General features: G+C 45.3%; 1 protein-coding gene across 2 annotated transcripts in view; it reads left to right on the top strand.

Moving 5' to 3' along the window:
• Window positions 1-20,372, top strand: part of CUX2 (cut like homeobox 2) — a 645,762-nt gene that overhangs the window by 602,091 nt on the left and 23,299 nt on the right. For both annotated transcript variants that reach the window (XM_075323846.1, XM_075323855.1), the window contains 2 exons: window positions 3,411-4,183; window positions 17,525-17,684. In XM_075323846.1, the coding sequence (XP_075179961.1) occupies window positions 3,411-4,183; window positions 17,525-17,684 (933 nt within the window). The remainder of the gene's footprint in view (window positions 1-3,410; window positions 4,184-17,524; window positions 17,685-20,372) is intronic.

The raw sequence follows: 20,372 nt of genomic DNA, 5'->3' as shown, positions 1-20,372 counted from the left end.
CGGAGTTGAAATCCCTAGGCTGTGGATATGGTCTCCAACCGGAACCAGAGTCCCTAGATTGAAGCCATAAGATATCCTGATCCTCTAGTCAGCTCCAAAGAGCTTAGACTGGATCCATCAGCATCCATCAACAACCTGGTGGCTTAAAGAAGTCCCTTTTATAGCCACAGCCTTCCACTTAGATACACTGCGTCCTCATCGATTGGTTGGACAAGAGCACCTCTCCCATTGCATGAATCTCAAGCTGCATGGACAATGTTCATCCAAATGATGTCCACAGAAAGACTGAGGGTATCTACATGAAGTCTGCAAGTCACAGACTCGACAATGGCTACTAAGGTAATCACATTAGCAATACACAACTACAATACAATGATTACTGGAAGAGTCTAAGAAACAATACGTCTGGCTTTCAGTGGCCAACACAATTACATGAGTCAACAAGAGTCTTGTAAAAACAATGAGGGACTTATACCCTGTCTATAAACAATCTATCATCCTGTCTGGCTGAATTTTAAGAAACTTTAACCCATGAGAGTCCATGTCGTCACAGTGGGTATCACATATATGAAACCTACAACAAAAGGAATAATCTGTCGGAAATGTATATAAAAGTTATAATTTTGTTATATATCTAGTATGTAAAAGAAATCACATCGTACATGGAGGACATACAAAATTCTTGAGAAAAAAAGCTTAAGATAAAGGGACAATATAAACTGCCAATGTCTGGTCTTTAGGATAGAGCTTATACTTTGATAGCAATAATAACCTATGGAACCGTATAGATTAACATTGTATATAGCATAACAGAACATACTGTAACAGAAAAAGAGTAAAGTGAAGGTACAGTAAATTCACAGCATCACATATTAGATAAGATCACATTTGCAGGTTTCTAAAGAAGTAACAGTATTATCAATGCAAACATACAGTCTGAGTCCCCATTGACTTCCATAAAGGTGGTGTCACACATAGCGACGACGACAACGACGTCGCTGCTAAGTCACCATAGGCTGTGACGTAGCAGCGACGTCCCGTCGCTGTCGCTGTGTGTGACATCCAGCAACGACCTGGCCCCTGCTGTGAGGTCGCCGGTCGATGCTGAATGTCCTGCTTCATTTTTTGCTCGTTGCTCTCCCGCTGTGAAGCACACATCGCTGTGTGTGACAGCGAGAGAGCTACAAACTGAAGCGATCAGGGAGCCGGCGTCTGGCAGCCTGCGGTAAGCTGTAACCACGGTAAACATCGGGTAACCAAGAAGCCCTTTCCTTGGTTACCCGATATTTACCTTAGTTACTAGCATCCGCCGCTTTCACGCTGCCAGTGCCGGCTCCCTGCTCCGTGCACACGTAGCTGGAGTACACATCGGGTAATTAACCCGATGTGTACTCTGGCTAGGAGTGCAGGGAACAGGGATCCGGCATTGGCAGCATGAGAGCAGCGGACGCTAGTAACTAAGGTAAATATCGGATAACCAAGAGAAGTGCTTTCCTTGGTTACCTGATATTTACCTTAGTTATGCTTCCACGCGTCGCTGCTGGCTGGGGGCTGGTCGCTGGTGAGATCTGCCTGTTTGACAGCTCACCAGCGACCATGTAACGACGCAACAGCGATCCTGATAAAGTCAGATCGCTGGTCGTGATCGCTGCTGCGTCGCTATGTGTGACACCACCCTTATACTCAGTACACGAGTCTAGCTGTCTGAGCGTCCAACTGTTTGATACGAGTACCGAACAATTCTAGTATGGTAGTGCTCGCTCATCACTGATAAGCAGGCTAAAGAATGGGCCACCACAACTCATGGGCCAGTTCTTTGTGATTGCCCCGCCCATTCAACGATCTGTCAGCCAGACCCTAGCTATGAGAATGTTAGTAGAATGGCTGAGGGATGTTTTATTCAACGGAATCATAGGTGTATATGTTTTTCACAAACTGCACATGGTACAAATACATCTAGTATCAGTGGGACCCTCCATATCATAGTTGCGCTGTGCTACAAAGAAACTGTTGTCAGATGTTTTATTAGACAAGGTCACAGGTGCATCTGAGTAAGCTCAACCTACAGTATTAGAACTACTGGAGAACAGATTCAGTGGCAATGGAGGGTAAAGATTCTTGAGGGGGGGTTTGACATCATTACGGAGTTGATAGCTGAAAATCTTTGCAGCTTTAAAAATAGGTTGTATTGGCACACAGGATTATTTCTGTATGTACAGAAAACTGAGACCACATCATGATTTTGGGAATAACGTTTCAAGGGGATTTTGTTCACTAAGTGGGTGGTCTTGTGCAGACTATCCTCAATTAACTTCTACTGAGAGAAGACAGAAGAGTCTATCCAACATGAGACTGCAAGCATGTAAAATTGCATACATGTGATAATGTGACCGGCTCTTTGCATCGGGAGTTGTGTTTCCATCACATACTGCCAAGATTCTGCAGTCACTATTTTGTCCCAAGCCTTGACATTCCCTTTAATTATTTTAGCACATTGCCCACCTTTGTATGATGTGTAAGATTACTTTTGCTTTCAGGGCTCAGTTACACCACCATATAAATCGGACAAGTGGAAAAAATATTGTAATCGGATCAATGACATTCAGTGGAACAGTGCTCATGAACTTTCTTTTTTTTCTATCGATTTGGCATAAGAAAAAAATTGCAAACTGCTGTGATTTGACTCTGAAATCGGATCTATGGGCGTGTGGAAAAATTTGGATGGCATACGGAGCTACACTGTAGTATCTGAGTTTTCCGGATACATTGCAATTCTGTAACATAGGAAACTGTAAATGGTCCTGTAAATGATTAATAGCTGCGGAGTGAAAAAATGTACACAGATGACAAGTGAGAAAAAAACAAAACAGTCCCACTTTTCTGGATGAGAATGGGATGGATTTTCTCATATGGCCCGTCAGCCTTGGAAGCAGAATTTAGCTTGCAGAGCCATAAATGTTCTGATACTGCCACCTCCTGTCTATTTGTGCACTTTATCACTATGAGAACTTTTGGAGTATTTTTTTTACAGTGTGTGTGTGTGTGTGTGTGTGTGTGTGTGTGTGTGTTTGTTTGTTTGTTGCTGTTGTTTTTTGAACTGTGTTTTTTTTTATCACCAGAAAACATATTTGGTTTGGTGTTGTTTTTGTATTCAGGGCAACCTGTCCAGGTGACTCATTGCATGAATGCTGCAAGCTATAATCCTATTTATGTTGTTGTGCATGGATAGTAGTGTATGTAAAGAGATAAAAAACACAAATTAATTTACAAATTTTTAAAGACTAATTTTTCCTTTTTTTTTTTTTTTAAATAAATCCATGTTTTAATTTTCATGTAGATCATGCATTTACATGAGAACAGACCTTTGTGCTTATTCATTTTATTACTATGTGTTTTTATTCTTTATGCAGGTGAAACAAAAGGCTCAAGTGCACCTTTATTATCATCTGCCAGCAGCAACAACGGCTCTGAAGACGCAATAAAGACTATTCTGGAGCAGGCAAGAAGAGAAATGCAGGCACAAAAGCAGGCACTGTTAGAGATAGAGTCAGGCACTAGTCATAGGTCCATTCCTACACCTCCAAATGAGCGCCCTGTTCTCACTCCCCCCACGCACAAAGCACCTCATGTCTACATTAAACAGGAGGACGGCAGCCTTCTAACCAGCACAAGCTCTACACAGACCCCATTGAGTGTACTGTCTCCAGCAGCGTTTGTACAAAGTATCATACGCAAAGTAAAGTCCGAAATAGGTGACGCAGGGTCATACTTCGATCAGCACTGGGCATCGGAGAAAAGTATTCTGTCTCGCCCATTTACCTCTGTGTCTCCATCACTATCATCTTCTTCATCAAGTTATTCTAGCTTGGTAAATGGCCGTCTTTGGAAGAAAGTAGAGAATGTTGAGACTTCACAAAATGAGGAAGATGTATCTAATGGTGAAGAAACACCTAAGATAGTGGAGATAAAGGCCGAGGCTGGAAGTCTGGATAGCCAGAACATGAATCAGCTCTCCTACTACCCTTCCTATGTACCTAGGAATCTTAAGCCTACGGTTCCTCCTCTCACCCCAGAACAATATGAGCTGTATATGTACAGAGAAGTGGACACCCTGGACTTGACCAGACAAGTTAAGGAAAAATTAGCAAAAAATGGCATCTGCCAGAGGATCTTTGGCGAAAAGGTATAACTATGGAACCGCTCTAATATGTTATATCACCAATCAAAGTTAATGTTTTTCATGTAGGCCTCCTTCTTAGGCCTCCTTCATCCATCTGTATAAAACACGTACTTGAAAAAATGGTTTCAGGGTCAGTCAGTGTTTTGCATTAGTGTTATCCGTGTGTGTTATCAGTGTGTTATCAGTGTTTTTCACGGATGGCTAAAGAAATTACAAAGCTTCTTCTATACTTGGTAATGTTAAATATGTACAGCACACAGATGTCATTGATGTGCTGTATGTGTTTTTCACAGACCCATGGACTTGTATTGGCCCTTGTCATTATCAATGCTGCCACAAAAACGGACATGTGAGCAGCCCCATAGGTTATAATTAGTAAGTGTCTCGTGTCCGTAAAAAAACAAATACCACACGTACTGGAAACACGGACATGTGAAGGAGGCCTTAGGCTGGGTTCACACTATGTTATTTTCTCCATCTAAGAAAAATGGTCTGATTATGCTAATGAAACTCTGATCAAAGTTTGATCAGAGTTGAATCCATTTTTCTCGCAGATGGGAAAAAAAAGGTTCTCCATCTTCTTCATTCAGGTACAATAAGTAGCAATTCTGGCATTTTAACTTAGATTTGTATGGCATTTACGGTATATGTTACATGATTTAACCCTTTACCGATATAGGACATACTAGTACTTCCTGTGTCGGCTCCCTGATCTTGATGCAGGCTTACTTGCTGAGCCCGCACCTTTCCCTGCACAAGTCTGTAAGGGTAAGAACGCACTTTGCTTTTTACCTGCTTTTTACCTGCTTTTTTGCTGCTTTTTCAACTGCAGCGTTTAATGCCAAAATGGATGTGTTCTGCTTTTCAAGCAAAGTCTATGGGAATTTGGGTTTCTTGTCCGCACTATGCAGTTCACACTGCAGCCTTTTTGTTGCAGAACTTTGGTCAAAAACTCAGCTTTGCAGTTCAAAACTCAAATCGCAAAAATAATTGACATTTGAGTATTGAACTGCAAAGCAGAGTTTTTGCCCAAATTTCTGCCACAAAAAGGCAGCAGTTTGAACTGCATAGTGCGGTTTAGAAAACCAAATTCCCATAGACTTTGCTTGAAAAGCAGAACACATCCATTTTGGCATTAAACGCTGCAGTTAAAAAAGCTGGTAAAAAGCAAGTAAGAAGCAAAGCGCGTTCTTACCCTAAGGCTGGACTCACACGAGCGTATGGCATCCGATGCGAGAGCATCGGATGCGATATGCCAATGTCCCCCGGCTCAGGCTCTGCTGCGAGCGTGAGCCGGGTGTCATGCGACTGTAACCCGATCTTGCGATCGGGTCACAGCTGTGAAGCTGAGTGCAGGCGCTGTGGAGGAGAGGGAGGGGTTAATCCTCCCATCTCCTCCACTGTCAGCCTGTGCGTAGATCGCACTGCACTGGGATAACATCCGAGTGCAATCCGATGTATCTCTCGCATCCATTCACTTGAATGGGTGCGAGAGATACGGCGGTAGCAGCAAAACGCAGCATGCTGCCGCTTTTCTCGCATCCAAAATCTGGATGCGAGAAAAGCTGACCAACAGCTCAACCTCATTGCCTAACATTGGTCAGAGTGCAATGCGAGAATTTCTCGCATTGCACTCGTCCGATTTTCACGCTCGTGTGAGCGTACCCTAACTATGATTAGCTGACAGACATGTGCTTCTAATAGGCGTGGGTGGATTGGAGATTCACCTGAGCCTGTTAACTAATTAACCCCTTCACGACCATGGACGGATATATCCGTCATGGAGCGTGTCCCTTTAAGCTCCGCCCCCTGCCGCGGGCAGGCGACGGTCGGCACACATATCAGCTGTTTTCAACAGCTGACATGTGTGCCTGCATGTTGCGAGTGGAATCGCTTCCACTCGCAACATTTAACCCCTTAAATCTCGCTACCAAAGTCTGGCAGCGAGATCTATATGCGCGCGGCCATGATTTTTATTTACCGCCGCCCCCACTGGAAGTCACGTGCGTGATCACATGACTTTCGGTGGTTGCCATCGTAGCACAGGGTCATGTGATGAGGCCTGTAGCTATGAAGTTTCACTTTCGTTTTCCCTCGGCCGAGAGCAGAGAGCAACAGCAAGTGACTGAATCTGCTGTTTACAGCTGTATAGCTGTGATCAGCAGATAGATAAGAGCGATCGGATTGCTGATCGCTATAGCCTCCTAGGGGGACTAGTAAAATAAAAAAAAAGTCTTAATATAAAAAAAAAAAAAAACCCTAAAAGTTCAAATCACCCCACTTTTCCCCCATTGAAAATTAAAGGGTTAAAAAATAAATAAATATACACATATTTGGTATCGCCGCGTTCAGAAATGCCCGATCTATCAAAATATAACATCAATTAATGTGATTGGTAAACGGCGTAGTGGCAAAAAAATTCCAAACGCCAAAATTACGTTTTTTGGTTGCCGCAAGTTTTACGCAAAATGCAATAACAGGCGATCAAAACGTAGTATCTGCGCAAAAATGGTACCATTAGAAATGACAGCTCGAGACGCAAAAATAAGCACTGAGCCATAGATCCCAAAAAAATGAGAACTCTATAGTTTTCGGAAAATGGCGCAAAATGTGCGCCACTTTTATTGGACAAGCTTGTGAATTTTTTTTAACCCCTTAGATACAAGTAATCCTATACATGTTTGGTGTCTACAAACACGTACCGACCTCAGGCATCATACCCACACATCAGTTTTACCATATAGTGAACACCGTGAATAAAAAATCCCAAAAACTATTGTGCCATCACACTTTTTTTGCAGTTTTTCCACACTTGGAATTTTTTTGCTGTTTTCCAGTACACCATATGGTAAAACCTATGGTTTCATTTAAAAGTACAACTTGTCCTGCACAAAAAAAAGCCCTCATATGGCAAGATTGACGGAAAAATAAAAAAGTTACGGCTCTCAGAAGAAGGGGAGCAAAAAACAAAAACGCAAAAACGGAAAGTGCCCCGGGGCTGAAGGGGTTAAATCCTGCTTTCAATCTCTTGACAGTGGGAATGGGATGTAACATGCATCTCGGGGAGTGAGCCATTACCCACTACCATCAGTGACTCCATGAGGATTGATGTGGATTGATGATGGGTTGTTATGATAGGCAGGGGTCAGTTGATGACCCGTGTTTGTCATGACGAATTTCCTGTTAATGCAAGTTGGCGTTCATAGGAGACCGGTATTTCTGCTGTACAGTGTGGTGCTGATGCACTGCATTGTACAGCACAAGCATTAGGAATATCACAGCTTCAAGTCCCCTAAAAGGAACTAGAAAAAGCAGTAAAAAGTGGAAAAAAGTTTAAAAATCTGCAAAATAAAAAACACGTTCAAATCACCCCCCTTTTGCCACATTGAAAATAAAACAATAATTTAAGAATCAAACAATAACATATTTGGCATCGCAGCTTTCCAAAATGCCCGATAGATCAAAATATAAAATAAATTAATCCAATCAGTAAAGAGTATAATGAGAAAAAAATTTTAAATGCCAGAATTCCATGCAATAAAAGGCAATTAAAACATCACATCTACACCAAAATATATAATTAAAACCGCTAACACAGGGAGCAAAAAGCTAAGCCCCAAATCCCAATTATTAGAATGTTACAGGTCTTAATTAAAAATGGCACTTTTGGTGCCATTTTCTATTTTTTTTCCCTGAATTTTTTTAACCACTTAAATAAAAAAAAAAACTAAAATTTTGCATGCCTGGTATCTACATATTGGCCTGGGGAATCATATTGCCAGGTCAGTTTTACCATATAGTGAACTTGGTAAATAAAAAAGAAAAAGAAAAACAACAAAACACTGTGGAATTTAACTTTCTTTACAGTTTCACCACACTTGCAATTTTATTTTCCTGCTGTCCAGTACACTATGTGGAATAATGAATGGCGTCATTCAAAAGTACAACTCATCCCGCAAAAAACAAACCCTCATATGGCTATATTAACGGAAAAAAAGTTATGTCTCTTGGAAGAAGTGGAGGGAAAAAACAAAAGCACAAAAAACGAAAATGGCCACAGCAGGAAGGGGTTAAAATTTTGATAGATCACACTGTTAACCCTATCCTAACTTATGCACCTTGCATCAGTTACGGGCATATTGTGTGGCTTCAGGACGGTAGGTGCCTACTGTGTTACATAGTCAACGCCTGCCTCTAAGGGTATGTGCGCACGTTGCTTTTCACCTGCTTTTTTGCTGCTTTTTCTTCTGCGCTGTTTAATGCCAAAATGGATGTGTTCTTCTATTCAAGCAAAGTCTATGGGAATTTGGGTTTCTTGTTCACACTATGTTGTTCAAAATGCTGCCTTTTTGTGGCAGAACTTTGGTCAAAAACTCAGCTTTTCAAAGAAGCAACATGTCAATTGTTTTTGCCATTTGGGTTTTGCACTGCAAAGCTGAGTTTTTGACCAAAGTTCTGCCACAAAAAGGCAGCATTTTGAACAACATAGTGTGAACAAGAAACCCAAATTCCCATAGACTTTGCTTGAATAGAAGAACACATCCATTTTGGCATTAAACAGCGCAGAAGAAAAAGCAGCAAATAAGCAGGTAAAAAGCAGGTAAAAAGCAACGTGCGCACATACCCTAACAACAGCAATCAGAGCTGGCTCCAAATCATGCTCTTTAACCAGTTAGAAGCCGCAGTCAATCTCTGTCAGAGCTACATAAGTTGTAACCGGTGTGCAGGTTCATTCGAATGTACACTGTCCATGAAGCAATTGTACCGCCCCGCGTTTGGCTGCAGCCGAGCCGCTCGGATCCAGGCTCGTTGGTGGGTGGCTCGAGCGCCTCAGGACCCGGGGTCACTTCGCTCTGAAAGGGGATGCTGGCGCTTTTGGTGGGGGTTAGGTAGGTGTACGGCCGAAGCCGTGCTTGAGTTTGTGACGCCACCCACGGGATGTGGTGAAGGTAGACACCACCACTGCAGTTACGGGGCACCCGGGGAAGATGTTATGCAGCAAGTTGTTAACCCCTCCGTGGGCAGGGATGGTGGCCCCGGGACCCGTTGGGGATAGCTGGGCGGTGCAGGGCGGTGCGCGGCCGGATGGCACTGTTGTACTCACTGTTATTGACACACACAAGTCTCTGGTAAACCAAGTTGATGGTGGTCGGTGCCCGCAGCCGGCTGCGTCTGGTCCCCCACCCGGTTCGATGGTCTTGGCCTTTCTCCTGCACCGTGTTGTGTACTTGGGTTGCCTGCGCTTCCCGGCTGGATGTCGGGAGAGCCCTTTTGCCCGCAGACGCTGGCCCGTGGGATCTCTCTGCCTGTGCGGTGGCTTTCTATCCCCCTCGTTGGGCTGTTGTCTTCAGTCGGGACTTGGGTGGGAAAGGACCTATAGTCCAGACCGCAATCAGTTAATTAACTCAGTCAAGTAGATTCTGGACCTTGTTTCAGGGTCTGAGTACCCCCCTGCGTGCTCCGGTTTCCGAGTCGGTTCCCCGGGTCGGTACCGGAGGGCCACTACCCTGTCCCGGTCCACCACGGTTCCACCGAGCCGTCTTCCTGGCTCCTGCAGGCTAAGGCCACCGTTTGCCTCCTAGCCAAAGGTGCCCGGGCTCCAACCCCGGCACCTGTCAGACTGTCACAGGCCTGTCCTACAGGCCTGACCTCCTCCACTGCTTAACACTAAGGGGTACTTTGCACACTACGACATCGCAAGTACGATGTCGGTGGGGTCAAATCGAAAGTGACGCACATCTGGCGTCGCTGTCGACATCGGAGTATGTGAATCGTTTTTACTACGATTAACGAGCGCAAAAGTGACGAAATCGTATGATCGGTGTAGCGTCTGTCATTTCCATAATTTCGGAAGGACCAATGTTACGATGTTGTCCCTCGTTCCTGCAGCAGCACACATCGCTGTGTGTGAAGCCACAGGAGCGAGGAACATCGCCTTACCTGCGTCCCAGCTGCAATGAGGAAGGAAGCAGGTGGGCGGGATGTTTACGTCCCGCTCATCTCCGCCCCCTGCTTCTATTGGCCGCCTGCCGTGTGACGTCGCTGTGACGCTGCACGACTCGCCCCCTTAGGAAGGAGGCGGTTTGCCGGCCAGAGCGATGTTGCAGGGTAGGTAAGTGCATGTGAAGCTGCCGTAGCGATAATGTTCGCTACGGCAGCTATCACAAGATATCGCAGCTGCGACGGGGGCGGGGACTATCGCGCTCGGCATCACTACCATCGGCTTGCGATGTCGTAGTGTGCAAAGTACGCCTAAAACTGTTCTGACTGTGTTTCCTGCCTCAGGCCCTCTGAACTCCTCGGTGGGCGTGGCTAACCGCCTGGCTCAGCCCCCTGGTGTGTCCATCAAGCACTGAGAGAAGTGACTAGGGTTTAATGGTTGGCTGATGACACCTTATTGGGGGACAGGTGTAGTGCGGGGGTCTACCTGTGACTACCTGGCTAGTCCAGGGCGTCACACAATCACATGGTGCCGATGGATTACTGTGGCAGCTGGAAGTTCATCACGAGGCCCCAACCACCGCCATACCAAATAAGGTTTTAATTTTTGTTAAAAGATTGTGTAAACTGTTTTTTGTTTGTTTTTTTAGATCATTTTTAGATAGATCATCTCGGCACACCCATTCCTATGTAATTAACGCCGCTAGTGATTAATTAAACTAAAGTTAATAATGACAACATTCAGTAGCGTTGAAGTGGTTGAATTAGATGTAAAGGAAGTTGATAATGATGATGAAAACGTGACATAAAAAATGTTGGGAGTTGAACACACACATTTCAAACTGAGCTGATTCAGCCAATGACAGTAGGCCGCGTAATGCTAAATTGGAAATCCCAGCATTTTTCACGTCACATTTTCGTTGCCAGTCGACAATTATCAACTTCCTTTACACGTAATTCAACCACTTCAACGCTACTGAATGTTGTCATTATAAACTTTAGTTTAATTAATGACCAGTAACATTAGTTACATAGGAATGGGCGTTAGCTGGCTTGGAACAGCTAGTGTATGTGTATATATATATATATATATATATATATATATATATATATATATATGTGTGCTTACTAATCACACCTGGACCTGGCTGCAGGACATCAACGAAAACGTGAGGTGAAAAATGCTGGGAGTTGCAATTTTGCAATTTAGCATTACGCGGCCTTTGTCTGTCATTGGCTGAATGAGCTCAGCTTGAAATGTGTGAGTGTGCAATGTACACAACAGGATTTGTGTCTGTGCTTACAGGACCTGTGATGTTGTCACATGGAGGAGAGGAGTCAGGGGTCACATGATCAGCTCCTCAGTGTATGCAGGACTTTTGTGCTGGTTGCCATGGTGCTGGATGAGGTGAAGTTTGTGTGGGGTCAGGAGGGATTTAGAGTGTGGATGTAGCAGAGCTGTGTATGGTAATGTGTGGAGGCGGAGCCGCATGTGGTAATGTGCAGGGGGCGAAGCTTTGTATGGTAATGTGTGGGGAGACAGAGCCGCGTGTGTAATGTGCGGGGGGCGAGATTAGCGAGTAACCACAAGTAATCACAACGGCTCTTTTATATATATATATATATATATATATATATATATATATATACTAGAAGGTGGCCCGATTCTACGCATCGGGTATTCTAGAATTTACGTATTGTGTAGTTCATGTATGATTTTTGTTATATATATATATATATATATATATATATATATATATATATATATATATATATATATATATTATATAGATGTTGTTGTGTGTAGTTACCAAGTGTTTGTGTAGGGCGCTGTACATGTTCTGAGTGTCGCGGTGGGTGAGAGCGGTGTTGTATGTGTGTTGCGTTGTTTGTGGAGCGCTGTGTGTCTGTAGCGTTGTGTGTGTGTGTGTGTTGTGCGGTTTGTGTGTGTGTGGTGTGTTTTGGGGGGAGGTATGTTTTGAGCAATGTGTGTGTTGTGCAGTATGTGCGTATATTTGTGTGTGCAGCGTTGTCTGTGTGTGTGGGTGTCTGTGTAGGGCGTTGTTTGTGATTCCTAGTGTGTGTGTGTTGTGCAGTGCGCGTGTGTGTGTGTGTTGGGGGGAGGTGTGCACCTCCCATCGTGCTCTATCCCCCATGCTGCGCACCCCCCATCGTGCTGCATCCCCCATGCTGCGCACTCCCAAACGTGCTCCATCCGCCATGCTGCGCACTCCCAAACGTGGTCCATCCGCCATGCTGCACACTCCCAAACGTGCTCCATCCGCCATACTGCGTACTCCCCATCGTGCTGCATCCCCCATGCTGCGCACTCCCAAACGTGCTCCATCCGCCATGCTGCGCACTCCCCATCGTGCTCTATCCGCCATGCTGCACACTCCCAAACGTGCTCCATCCGCCATGCTGCGCACTCCCAAACGTGCTCCATCCGCCATGCTGCGCACCCCCTATCATGCTCCATTCGCCATGCTGCGCACTCCCAAACGTGCTCCACCCGCCATGCTGCGCACTCCCAAACGTGCTCCATCCGCCATGCTGCGCACTCCCAAACGTGCTCCATCCGCCATGCTGCGCACTCCCAAACGTGGTCCATCCGCCATGCTGCGCACTCCCAAACGTGCTCCATCCGCCATGCTGCGCACTCCCAAACGTGCTCCATCCGCCATACTGCGCACTCCCCATCGTGCACCATCCGGCATGCTGCGCACTCCCAAACGTGCTCCATCCGCCATGCTGCGCACTCCCAAACGTGCTCCATCCGCCATGCTGCGCACTCCCAAACGTGCTCCATCCGCCATGCTGCGCACTCCCAAACGTGCTCCATCCGCCATGCTGCGCACTCCCAAACGTGGTCCATCCGCCATGCTGCGCACTCCCAAACGTGCTCCATCCGCCATGCTGCGCACTCCCAAACGTGCTCCATCCGCCATACTGCGCACTCCCAAACGTGCTCCATCCGCCATACTGCGCACTCCCCATCGTGCACCATCCGGCATGCTGCGCACTCCCAAACGTGCTCCATCCGTCATGCTGCGCACTCCCAAACGTGCTCCATCCGTCATGCTGCGCACTCCCAAACGTGCTCCATCCGCCATGCTGCGCACTCCCAAACGTGCTCAATCCGCCATGCTGCGCACCCCCCATCATGCTCCATCCGCTTGGGAGTGCGCAGCATGCCGGATGGTGCACGATGGGGAGTGCGCAGTATGGCGGATGGAGCACGTTTGGGAGTGCGCAGTATGGCGGATGGAGCACGTTTGGGAGTGCGCAGCATGGCGGATGGACCACGTTTGGGAGTGCGCAGCATGGCGGATGGACCACGTTTGGGAGTGCGCAGCATGGCGGATGGACCACGTTTGGGAGTGCGCAGCATGGCGGATGGAGCACGTTTGGGAGTGCGCAGCATGGCGGATGGAGCACGTTTGGGAGTGTGCAGCATGGCGGATGGAGCATGATGGGGGGTGCGCAGCATGGCGGATGGAGCACGTTTGGGAGTGCGCAGCATGGCGGATGGAGCACTTTTGGGAGTGTGCAGCATGGCGGATAGAGCACGATGGGGAGTGCGCAGCATGGCGGATGGATCACGTTTGGGAGTGCGCAGCATGGGGGATGGATCACGTTTGGGAGTGTGCAGCATGGCGGATAGAGCACGATGGGGAGTGCGCAGTATGGTGGCGGATGGAGCACGTTTGGGAGTGCGCAGCATGGCGGATGGAGCACGTTTGGGAGTGTGCAGCATGGCGGATAGAGCACGATGGGGAGTGCGCAGCATGGCGGATGGAGCACGTTTGGGAGTGCGCAGCATGGGGGATGCAGCACGATGGGGAGTACGCAGTATGGCGGATGGAGCACGTTTGCTCAGCCTCTCTCCTTCCAGCCTCCCTCAGCATCAGCCTCCCCCTCCCAGCCTTCCCCAAGATCAGCCTCTCTGCTCCCAGCCTCCTCCAGCACGCCGTGCTCCTCTGCCGACACTCACCCACACCCGATCGCATCCACTCACCCACACAACCGATCGCATCCACTCACCCACACAACCGATCGCATCCACTCACCCACACAACCGATCGCATCCACTCACCCACACAACCGATCGCATCCACTCACACACACCCGATCGCATACACTCACACACACAGACACTGACGATATTGCACATACGCGCTGATACTCACAACATCCGGGGATATCACATGCTTCTGGCCATGTGATCCTCCGTCAGGTCCTGGAAGCTCACAGCACAATATCGCCGCCGAGAAGCAAGCGATATCCCAGGATGTTGTGAGTATGTGGATGCGATGTGATGTGTGAGGTGTGTGTGAGTGTGATCTGATTTGTGTGTGTATGTGTGTGTGTGTGTGCTGTTATGTTATGTATGTTCCGCAGCTGCAGGACCTTGATGTGTGGATGCGATGTGATGTGTGTGTGAGGTGTGTGTGAGAGTGAGTGTGAGCCGGTGTACACTGGTAACTATGATACACATCGGGTAACTAAGGGACCTTAGTTACCCGATGTGTATAATGGTTACCAGCTTTCACGGCCTCCGTTAAGATCCCAGCATCGCAAGGTTATGTCTGGCGCTGCCGGGATCCTGACGGAGCCGGTGTAGAAGCAAGCGATATCCCAGCATGTTGTGATGTGTGAGGTGTGTGTGAGAGTGAGTGTGATCTGATGTGTGTGTGTACTCACCTGGGAATCGGGGCTCCGTGTCAGTTGGGCCAGAGCGAGCTTGCATTGCGTGAGGGGGGCGGGGCCTGCAGAGAGCCGGGGCGAGAGGCCAATCCGTGTGTGGGGGCGGGGCCATGGCGAGTCCAGCGGCCAATCAGCTTTGTGTCACCGTAAGGACACAATTTCGGAGCATGACAGACAGACAGATAGACAGACAGACAGACAGAATAAGGCAATTATATATATAGATATATATACATAGATAGATACTTTAGTATTGCAGCGTGTAATGAAATTAACATCAGGCTGGGCTTCAGGAGTATCAAGATGGTGGTGACAGGGGCCATCAAGCTCCTGGCTACCATGGTAACCCATTAGAACTTGATATTGCTTAGAAATGGAGGAGGGGTACTGGGAAGAATTACACGCCCCCAGTGAAAACTGATCACACCCACGTAAACTTTAGAAAAGTTAACTCATTCAGTGCCAAATACTTTGATAATATCTCTGAATAAAATGCTATTCTGAAGTCACAAAGATATTGTTTGTCTAGTTCAACATGAAAATTTGATGAAATGTCCTCTTTAAGAAGAGTTTTATCAAATACAGTTACTTTATTCTGTTTCTCTCAGTACTGATAGGTCCAACATGAAGTGTATTTTAGGCGTAGAGCATCCAAAATAGGTTATGAAAGAGTTAAAACCGTGGCATAATGTAGTGTCGGAACGCCTCCCAATCTCTTGCTTTTGGTGAATTAACACTGTCTGAAAGGATGACTGAGGTTCTGGAAATCTGCATCTCCAACACATCGTACCACACATCTAACCAATTATTAAATAGACTATACTACCATTATATACAGTTAGGTCCAGAAATATTTGGACAGTGACACAATTTTCGCGAGTTGGGCTCTGCATGCCACCACATTGGATTTGAAATGAAACCTCTACAACAGAATTCAAGTGCAGATTGTAACGTTTAATTTGAAGGTTTGAACAAAAATATCTGATAGAAATTGTAGGAATTGTACACATTTCTTTACAAACACTCCACATTTTAGGAGGTCAAAAGTAATTGGACAAATAAACCAAACCCAAACAAATATTTTTATTTTCAATATTTTGTTGCGAATCCTTTGGAGGCAATCACTGCCTTAAGTCTGGAACCCATGGACATCACCAAACGCTGGGTTTCCTCCTTCTTAATGCTTTGCCAGGCCTTTACAGCCGCAGCCTTCAGGTCTTGCTTGTTTGTGGGTCTTTCCGTCTTAAGTCTGGATTTGAGCAAGTGAAATGCATGCTCAATTGGGTTAAGATCTGGTGATTGACTTGGCCATTGCAGAATGTTCCACTTTTTTGCACTCATGAACTCCTGGGTAGCTTTGGCTGTAGGCTTGGGGTCATTGTCCATCTGTACTATGAAGCGCCGTCCGATCAACTTTGCGGCATTTGGCTGAATCTGGGCTGAAAGTATATCCCGGTACACTTCAGAATTCATCCGGCTACTCTTGTCTGCTGTTATGTCATCAATAAACACAAGTGACCCAGTGCCATTGAAAGCCATGCATGCCCATGCCATCACGTTGCCTCCACCATGTTTTACAGAGGATGTGGTGTGCCTTGGATCATGTGCCGTTCCCTTTCTTCTCCAAACTTTTTTCTTCCCATCATTCTGGTACAGGTTGATCTTTGTTTCATCTGTCCATAGAATACTTTTCCAGAACTGAGCTGGCTTCATGAGGTGTTTTTCAGCAAATTTAACTCTGGCCTGTCTATTTTTGGAATTGATGAATGGTTTGCATCTAGATGTGAACCCTTTGTATTTACTTTCATGGAGTCTTCTCTTTACTGTTGACTTAGAGACAGATACACCTACTTCACTGAGAGTGTTCTGGACTTCAGTTGATGTTGTGAACGGGTTCTTCTTCACCAAAGAAAGTATGCGGCGATCATCCACCACTGTTGTCATCCGTGGACGCCCAGGCCTTTTTGAGTTCCCAAGCTCACCAGTCAATTCCTTTTTTCTCAGAATGTACCCGACTGTTGATTTTGCTACTCCAAGCATGTCTGCTATCTCTCTGATGGATTTTTTCTTTTTTTTCAGCCTCAGGATGTTCTGCTTCACCTCAATTGAGAGTTCCTTAGACCGCATGTTGTCTGGTCACAGCAACAGCTTCCAAATGCAAAACCACACACCTGTAATCAACCCCAGACCTTTTAACTACTTCATTGATTACAGGTTAACGAGGGAGACGCCTTCAGAGTTAATTGCAGCCCTTAGAGTCCCTTGTCCAATTACTTTTGGTCCCTTGAAAAAGAGGAGGCTATGCATTACAGAGCTATGATTCCTAAACCCTTTCTCCGATTTGGATGTGAAAACTCTCATATTGCAGCTGGGAGTGTGCACTTTCAGCCCATATTATATATATAATTGTATTTCTGAACATGTTTTTGTAAACAGCTAAAATAACAAAACTTGTGTCACTGTCCAAATATTTCTGGCCCTGACTGTAGCTGCTCTGCACTTTTAGATATCTAAATTTTTATTAAGACACAAAAATGTTTAAAAACAGACCTGAGAAATGCCACCCCTGATATTTATATCAAATTTAAGAAGTTAATCCCAGTCATCTATTGTGTATAAAGATTGATTGCTGCACATTCCCAGAACTTACAGTAATGATTTTGTTGTATAATCACTGTAACTCATGCTTTGACCCAGGTCCTGGGATTATCTCAAGGCAGTGTGAGTGACATGTTGTCCAGACCCAAACCGTGGAGTAAGTTGACCCAGAAAGGACGTGAACCATTTATTCGCATGCAGCTGTGGCTGACGGATCAGCTTGGTCAAGGGATTACCCAGCAACCAGCTCTGTCACAAGGTACTTACATAAATGTCTACGGAACAGTAAACATGTTATTTAATTGTACAAGTGCATCTCAATAAATTAGAATATTATTTAAAAGTTCTTTATTTCAGTAATTCAATGCAAGAAGGGAAACACATATTATATAGTCATTACAAACAGTGATCTATTTCAAGTGTTTATTTCTGTTAATGTTGATGACTATGGCTTACAGTCAGTGAAAACCCAAAAGTCATTATCTCAGAAAATTAGAATAATTACCACAAAACACCTACAAAGCGTTTAAAATGGTCCCTTAGTCTGGTTCAGTAGGGTACACAATCATGGGGAAGACTGCTGACTTAACAGATGTCCAGAAGGCAGTCATTGACACACTCCACAAGGAGGGTAAGCCACAAAAGGTAATTGTAAAAGAAGCTGGCTGTTCACAAAGTGCTGTATCCAAGCATATTAATGGAAAGTTAAGTGGAAGGCAAAAGTGTGGTAAAAAAAAAAGGTGTATAAGCAACCAGGATAACCTCAGCCTTGATTGGATTGTTAAGAAAAGCCCATTCAAAAATTTGGGGGATATTCACAAGGAGTGGACTGCTGCTGGAGTCAGTGCTTCAAGAGCCACCACACACAGATGTATCCAGGACATGGGCTCTAACTGTCGCATTCCTTCTGTCAAGCCACTCATGACCGATAGACAACGCCAGAGGCGTCTTACCTGGGCCAAGGAGAAAAAGAACTGGACTGTTGCTCAGTAGTCCAAGGTGGTGTGTCATATGAAAGTAAAGTTTGCATTTCATTTGGAAATCAAGGTCCCAGAGTCTGGAGGAAGAGTGGAGAGGCCACAATCCAAGCTGCTTGAGGTTTAGTGTGAAGTTTCCACAATCAGTGATGGTTTGGGGAGCCATGTCATCTGCTGGTGTAGGTCCACTGTGTTTTATCAAGACCAAAGTCAGCGCAGCCATCTACTAGGAAATTTTAGAGCACTTCATGCTTCCCTCTGCCGACAAGATTTTTGGAGATGGAAATTTTATTTTCCAGCAGGACTTGGCACCTGTCTACACTGCCAAAAGTACCAATACTTGGTATAATAGCCACGATATCACTGTGCTTGATTGGTGAACAAACTCACCTGACCTAAACCCCATATAGAATCTATGGGGTATTGTCAAGAGGAAGATGAGATACACCAGACCCAACAATGCAAACGAGCTGAGGGCTGCTATCAAAGCAACCTGGGCTTCCATAACACCTCAGCAGTGCCCAAGGCTGATAGCCTCCATGCCACGCCGCATTGATGTAGTTATTCATGCAAAAGGAGCACTGACCAAGTATTGAGTGCATTTACTGTACAGACTTTTCAGTAGGCGCCAACATTTCTGAGTTTAAAATAATTTTTTCAGTTGGTCTTATATAATCCAATTTTCTGAGATAATGACTTTTGGTTTTTCATTGGCTGTAGCCATAATCATCAACATTAACAGAAATAAACACTTGAAATAGATCATTCTGTATGTTATGACTATATATAATATACGCGTTTATCTTTTTGTATTGAATTACTGAAATAAATTAACTTTTTGATGATATTCTAATTTATTGAGATGCACTTGTCGCTATAAGCATTTGTGAAGCTAGAGTAGTTAATGTAACGTTAGGTAGGTCAAAGGGCTGTACTGCTGTACATTGATTTATTTCTCATCTATAGAAAGCTGAAAGGGTTAGTCCAAAAATCAAAATGAGGTCTACTCAAGTTTATTCTACTTTTAGAATACATTTTTTGCCTCTGTGCACAATCTGCTCATATACAGTAACCTATCGATTTGATTATCTGTAAAATAAATCAGTATAGCTGACTGCCTATGGGTTTTATATTGATAGCTGGTTTTCAGCAGAGCGCAACTTTACTGCAATCCTCCATAACAGAGATTGTGATTACTAGGCAGTATAAAGCTGAGGTGTGTTTGCTGCCTGCTGCTGTTGTGCAGGGCTGTTGAGCTCTGAGAAAAATCTAACAATTATGGAAAACCACCAAATCTCCATCTCTTGGCAAAAAAATACAAAGTTTTCTGCCAGGAGAAGCAAGTCTGTGAACTCAGTGAGAGTTCATTGAGGTCACCTGGGGTCAGGTTACCTGTGATCACAGGTGTAGGACCATGGGAACCTACAGCTGTGACTGCAACTAACCTTAGTGACATCACAGCTGATCGCACAGCTCATTCATTCTCTGCCTGAACCTCACAGCGGGCAGTTATGCTCTATGGCGCTCGCTGTGAGTTTCAGATGTAGCAGAGCTAAATCATCCTGGGACCTCGTGTGGATTACGTCAGACCTGCAGGAGTGTTTTGGGGGTTAATAAGTTGGTGAAAGAGTTTTTTGTCTTTTATTCCAAATAAAGGATTTTTTCAGTGTTTGTGTTTATTTCTTTTCACTTGCAGATTAGTAATGGGGGGGTCTCATAGACAGATCCCATTATTAATCCAGGGCTTATTGGACGCTGACATTAGCCCCTTATATTACCTCGATTGCTCTGGTGCAGTGGCAAGAGCTGGGTAAAGTGCTGGGATTGTCGCATCTAATGGATGTGACAATTATGGGCGGCTGCAGGCTGCTATTCTTAGGCTTGGAAGCTCACAATAACCATGGGTCTCCCCAGCCTGAGAATACTAGCCCCCAGCTGTCGGGCTTTATCATGGCTGGGTATCAAAATTG

The sequence above is a fragment of the Anomaloglossus baeobatrachus genome, chromosome 1, assembly GCF_048569485.1.
Source record: "Anomaloglossus baeobatrachus isolate aAnoBae1 chromosome 1, aAnoBae1.hap1, whole genome shotgun sequence".
Taxonomy (NCBI): Eukaryota; Metazoa; Chordata; class Amphibia; order Anura; family Aromobatidae; genus Anomaloglossus; species Anomaloglossus baeobatrachus.
This window is presented reverse-complemented; position numbering and strand designations above follow the sequence as displayed.